The 6,427-nt window shown below is 44.0% G+C and overlaps 3 protein-coding genes across 3 annotated transcripts; 2 read left to right on the forward strand and 1 right to left on the reverse strand.

The window, feature by feature from the left end:
• Positions 1-247: 247 nt before the first annotated feature.
• On the forward strand, positions 248-775 carry ATC70_012642 (uncharacterized protein; the record flags this gene model as incomplete). Its single annotated transcript, XM_064831813.1, has 1 exon — positions 248-775. The coding sequence occupies one exon, from the start codon at positions 248-250 to the stop codon at positions 773-775; it is 528 nt and encodes a 175-aa protein (XP_064678093.1).
• Positions 776-821: 46 nt separating this feature from the next.
• Positions 822-4,393, reverse strand: ATC70_012643 (uncharacterized protein; the record flags this gene model as incomplete). Its single annotated transcript, XM_064831814.1, has 7 exons — positions 822-1,064; positions 1,123-1,445; positions 1,500-2,461; positions 2,518-2,615; positions 2,681-3,808; positions 3,888-4,204; positions 4,264-4,393. 7 exons carry the CDS (start codon positions 4,391-4,393, stop codon positions 822-824), a joined length of 3,201 nt encoding a protein of 1,066 aa, XP_064678094.1.
• A 544-nt stretch (positions 4,394-4,937) lies between these two features.
• Positions 4,938-5,546, forward strand: ATC70_012644 (uncharacterized protein; the record flags this gene model as incomplete). Its single annotated transcript, XM_064831815.1, has 1 exon — positions 4,938-5,546. The coding sequence occupies one exon, from the start codon at positions 4,938-4,940 to the stop codon at positions 5,544-5,546; it is 609 nt and encodes a 202-aa protein (XP_064678095.1).
• Between the last annotated feature and the right edge of the window lie 881 nt (positions 5,547-6,427).

Here is a 6,427-nt window from a genome sequence, read left to right on the forward strand (position 1 = left end):
TAAATGAGTTAAAAATATCTCTAGATAAAAGGAGCTTTCTCGTTTAAAGTTTCTGATGTGCACACAACTGATTGTATCTCTGTATTTTTAGCTTGTGTTGCTTGATAAAACAATGTCGGGTTACTCTCACATCAGTTGTCTCTGTAGCACGTGTTTGTATCAACGTCTCTCTATGAAAGCGAGTCATATAACTAGTTCATGGCATGAATTCATCTCTCTTTCTTCTCTCGGTCTCGCTCTCATTAAAATGAACCAGGATGATCTCTCCAAACAACTGAATAGCTTCTCCATATCCTCAAGCGAAGAAAAGATTACAGAGGCATTGAACAAGACACACATAGCATCCACACCCACTGTGCCATCCATTTTTAGTCTTCCATCACAGCCAACACAGCCATCACCATCACAGCAGCCTTCTTTTTACAGTGGAGACGTGCAGAACAAAACCAACTACCTCAACACAGATACAACCTCGGACTGGGATCCATCATCATCATCTACCAGCCATTGGAATCATACGCCATCACAGACGACTGTAACAGAAGATGGCTGGGGAGACGGACCTCCCAGCTATACAAGCATCTCGCAAGGCACCTACTTTGGCTTCAATTCCATCCTGGAAGCACCCAATGCCATACTGGCCCACTCAACGCATGCAAACGCAAGCACAAATACCACAGCCTTCAGTCGTTACAGAGGCATGCCAGTGACATTTGCTTCAGCTGCGGCAGAGGCTGCTGCTGGTGCTACAAAGAACAGTGATATACCAAAATAAATCAGTGGAATCATGCTGTCTGCTGCTGCTTTTCTTTTTATTGCAATTAATTGCTATTCTTTTTCATCTCTTCTTGTATCTTGCGGTGCAATACGCACATGTAATCCACATACGTCTGAACCTCGACATTGCGGTCCTCTGACATCCAAGTAGCAAACATGAATTCGAGAGCATCCTTTTCCTGTCTGACCACATGCAGCGCCAGATATTTAACGCGAGAGGCTTGCAGCTGTCTCATCAGACCGTGCACTTCTTCAGACAGCACATTGGCTTGCACAGGCAGTGTAATCTAATTCAGGGTAATTGAGTCCATTTGGCTATGATTCACTCTAAGAGCGACAGCTTACCATATTGGGGTCCACTTCATCCAGCGTCTTGACATTAAACAGATTTTCAATGAATTCAGTGGATAGTGATTTACCCAACCAGAGGTACAGATCAGATCCTGTGTCTACTAAATAACATCCCTTACTGTCCAGTCTATCATACGAGCATCGGATCATCTTGGGTAGCTTGCTTTGCCCATTCAAATCTGCTGTGTTGTATTGTAGGCTGAGGTCATGCAAAGGATACATGCGAGGATATAGAGTCCACACCAGTTCAGCTACGCTGAGTGTGTTGAACATGCTCATACCAGCAGCCCTTGAATCAATGTTGACGTCGTTGCCAGCTATAATACATCGATGAGTTACTGCCTACAAACACTTATCTATACCATACTCACTTCCTCTCAAAACTGCAGATCGAATAGCACCATGAACATAAACAGGGAGCAGCTTAAAGGCTTCAGGTAGAATCAGCTGACCAGGAGATGTAGCGGCAGCACAGTTCAGTCGATACGCTGTCAAAATATCCACACAAGCATCGGTCATCTTTTTGTGCAGATCCTTTCTATTCTTGTGGTGCAAATCAAAAATGACCTGTCTCAGCATAATACTGACAGTGGTGTCTACATCGCCATATCGGAAGACGTCTGCAATTTGCTCGGTGGCAGCCAGTTGCAAGTTGTGGATTCTGACACGACGATGGCCATCTCGGGTGGTGTACAGTAGCGCACATTGGAAGGAAGCGCCTCGGTTGGGATCCAACTTGCCATCATGCTTCAGTACAGCTGCAATCGTCTTGTCTTCATCGATACCAGCCACATCGCATTCCGTGTATACACTCATGTGGCAGTTACCGAAATGATCCATCACTTGCAAGCCGTCAGAACAACGAATACGGAAGATACCATCAAATCCAGTTTCACGGTGCAAATCATGGTCCAGTTGATAGATGATGCGATATTTTTCAGCCAGAGAAAAGTTAGGGAAATAACGGAAATCGCCACCTGTCAAGTGAGAGACTACGTTGAGTGTAGCTACATCCATGTATTGATGAGGGAAGCCCCAGGTATTGACGCACACACCGCTCTTGACACATGCCTCGCCCAGCTCCTTGTATCTGTCGTTTTGTGCTGCTAATAGGTTCTTTTCCTTGTCTGTGCCATACAAGGACTTGTCGTCTCGAGACTTTAAGAGGTCCAAGCCATAGTTGGGGAGGCATGTTTGGAAGACAAACATCTGTCCACCCGTGTCCTTGAGAGCTTGTAAACCGCCACGAACAGCAGCCGTGTACACAGATTCAGCACGGGTGGTGTCTTTGAACATCTGTGGTAAACTATCCAAGAGTTCCATGATGACATGTCTATAGATCCAGAGGTTAATTGCGAGCTAGATGTAACTTGATATGCAGACGCTTACCTTGACTCGAAGGGATCAGCCAAAAATCCAGCTTGAAGAGGCACAAACACATCATTGATATCTGATACCACCAACATTTGAGCACTTGCTAATCCAGGCTATCATAAAAGACATACAACAAATCAATGTCATGCTACCAACATCCTTGGCCAGATCAACTTACTGCCAAATTGTAGAAATGGACATCCTTGTTGAATGTCAAAATACCGATTTTGTTGTTCAATTTAGGGTTTCCTTGACCATCATAGAGAGCATGTTTCAAGGCTTCACACACACTCTGGAGCATACCACTCTGAATAGCTTGCACCGAAACATCCAAAGCAAACACATAGTTGAGAGCAACAGGAGGTCTGTCCTTGGAATAATAGTCCTTGGTCACTTCAAATTCAACGGATCCATAGCGCAGTTCAGGCCTCTCATTGACATCCACACGTCTACCCGACATATCCACGTTGGCAAAGTACCAATCAGGCACTGCATTGGAGTGTGTGCAAATATTACACTCAAACTTGGAACCACCATGTGTAAACACGCACCAAGGATTGATGTAAGCTCTGCAACGACTACAACGAATAGGCCCCTCCTCACCGTGATCCACGACTTGAATACCCACTTCATCCGATCTCAATTTAGCCAATGGTTGAACCACCAGACCCAGTGGTAATTTGGACCTGTCGGCCAATTCCTTGTTGCATGGCATACGATCCACGGTAGATCGCATGAATCGAGGATTGCAGTTACCTTGGTCTAGACCGATAAAGTTGGTGGTAGCAAATGGCACTCGATCTCGCTCCAATGTACCGAAAAACTTGTCCTCAAAGAGCTCTTGATCTTGCTCACGAACTTGAACAGGTGCAGGCATTTGATCGGGATCAATGCGTGGACGTGGTTGTGTGGGAGGTCGTAATTCAGGTGGGAGTTGCTGGTCTGTGTTGCTGTAAGGCGCATTGGTATAACCAACACCTGCAGCAGCAGATTGGTGATGGTGTGCGTGGTGAGAGCGAGAAGAAGCAACAGAGGTTGGCTGAGGTGTTTGGAACCTAGGTTGGCTGAATTGAGGTTGTTGTTGCTGCTGCATGGCTTGAGGCTGGAATGGTTGTTGTTGAGGCTGCATTTGTGGGTTATGGTGCTGCTGTTGTAGGCTGTTGGGCCAAGGACCTTGCTGCTGCTGCTGTTGTTGTTGTTGAGATGGAGCAGGTTGACCCATAACATTGGTATCATGACTGACATAGACACGTCTCGATTTGCCAGTTGTTGGTTGACGCACTTGTTGCTGAGGAACAGGTGGTTGCTAATATTACATGATTGGGATCAGCTAAAAAACACACACACACACACAACGAAAGTATAGCTATCAAAGAAACACTTACCATTTGAGGAGGCGACATTGTTGGTTGTTGTTGCTGGATGTTCATGCTTTGCATAGGTGCAACCAAATTGCCTTGTTGTGGCGATAAAGGCCTCATGTGAGGAGGAGAAGCGACTGGTCTCATTGCTTGTTGTGCTTGTTGTTGCTGAGGAGGAGGAGAAGACATCATTGGTCTTTGCTGCTGTTGTGCTATTTGAGGCAACATCATAGGGGGCCTCGTAGGCGAGTTCATGTTGGGTCTCATCATGGGTGGTCGAGCACCTAGAGGAGTGCCCACAGGACGCATCGGTTGTCCTTGCATAACGGGTCGAATGGGAGCTACGGTGATTGTCCTCGTTAGAATGATCTCGACATTTGTCTTTGCGAGAGAAGCTTACCTCCACCACTAACAACATGTAGAGGTCGAACACCAGGTACGCCAGGCTGTGGATGAGGCGCCATCTGTGGTTGCATCCCATTGGGAGTGGTTGGTCGAACACCCATCTGTGATGGTCTTTGCTGTTCCATATTGGTTGATTTTGTGTTTAACAGAGAAAGAAAGAAAAAGAAAAACAAGAAAAAAGCTCTGTAGAAATAACAGTAGATACGTGTAAACTTGTGATGCATTTTGTATAACAGACAAATTATCACTGAGTTGAAATGGAGCAGTGACCGTAAAGAGCTGATGAAGGTACACATGTTGCTTATGTAAATCAAAAGTGAAGCATGGATCAAAAAAAAAAGGGGGGGGGCAGTCGACTCATGTCATTTCAATCAGCATGGCCTTACCTAACATCAAAGAGGTTGTGCTATGGATTCCAATTTACTCTGTTGAAAATGCTTGATTTGTTTCACACCCTCTTAAACCCGTTATTTGCTGGTACATCTCTGCATGTTAAAAAGACAAAACTCGTATGTAGAAAAGTGGTCAGTGTGATATATACCTGTGCGAACTACCTACGAGCTGCATTGATAACTGGAGCTTATAAATAACAAATGGATCAGGCTCGAGTGCTTTGTTTCTTTCTCTCTCGTTCTATACATCTAACAATCCATTCACCCATCACACAGAATGGTATATTCCAAAGAGTACAAGCAAAAGATTGCCTTTGAATATCCTTGCTACATCTGTGGTAGTGTTCTTAGCAAGGCAAGGCAAACTATCAATCACCTTGAAAACATTCATGGCTACAAGATCAATGGTCGCTCTGTAGGTCGCAGACGACCTGAAAACCCTAACTTTGTCTATATTAATGACCCTAAGAAGAGAACCGACTTTGAAGTTTACCATTGCTCATGCCCCTCCTGCTGGTTCCATTGTTCTTGTGACGAAAATGCTCTCACCGCCCTCGCTAACCATATCAATGAATTTCATAACCCTCAAAATGTGGACCCTGGCAAGAATGAGAATGGTCTTATCAGAGCTCCTCAAGTCAATTATGTTTCCAGAAGCAAGATCTTACCTGTAGATAGCGATGGCGAAGAGACAGATGGATTGGAGAGTGAAGAGGAGGAGGAGACAAACAAGCAGCCACCGAAAACCAAAGCCAAAGCTCAGCCCAAGAACAAGAAGAAGGATACGAATCAATTGGGTATTAATGACATCTATCAAAGAGTGGTCGACCTTACTGAAATGTTCAAAGCCCTCATGAACAACGACAACAACAAACAACAAGGCTAGTTACGTCGCTCATGAGGTCATCTGTTTTCCCTTATAGCTAATAAATCATTCTCATCAAGAGCTACTGTATATCTTTTCATCTCATTTTTCTCAACAGATGTCCATCTTTACACTGATATATGAAATAAACTTTCTTTTCTTTTGGAAACAAAAGCCCTTTGCCAATACGCATTACTGATTCTATCAGTGGAACGCAACCAAAGCTGATGTCTTGGTCAGATTTGCATGTACCATTTTTGATCATACGAATATCTTGTAACTTCAAAAGCCACCATCGCATGGTGGATATTATCAAGCATAGATAACATTGGCGTTCTCTTGGTCGTCATCAATGAGGCTTTAAGCATAAATTTTTAGTTGAAAGTTTGGTGCAACAGACGTGTTTGATATCGAGAATAAGAAACCTAATTACTTTCGAATTCCAGAGTGATAGAATAGAATTTGACCATGGAAATGCAGGCTTTCTTACAGGCTGATGGTTATTGATGTCGGTCAACATCACCTTCTGTATCCTCTAAAGTATCGATGCCTCTCATCTGAAAAGGAATGACAGGGATCCGAAATATTTACTGAACAGCAGCGGCACGTATCACTGATTACCCTGATTCATTTCATTAGAATACTGGAACCTTCAACAAATCTCCTGCAAATAGAGACCTATCAAGTGTCTGCTATTGCATGAGAAGCCCTTATAACTGTGGGACTGACCCTTTTCGAATGCTCCACATCTGTATCAATGGGAGTAATCCGTATAAAGACATACAGTACACCTGCATTGCTTTCTAATGCTCAAAAGTATGCAAATCACAGCAGAAATCAGATACACTTGAATCGTGTTTTCTCATGCTTAAAGCCGTTTTAAGCCATTGGAATAGCACCAA

The sequence above is a fragment of the Mucor velutinosus genome (assembly GCF_035048745.1).
Source record: "Mucor velutinosus strain NIH1002 chromosome Unknown tig00001569, whole genome shotgun sequence".
NCBI classification, from domain to species: Eukaryota; Fungi; Mucoromycota; class Mucoromycetes; order Mucorales; family Mucoraceae; genus Mucor; species Mucor velutinosus.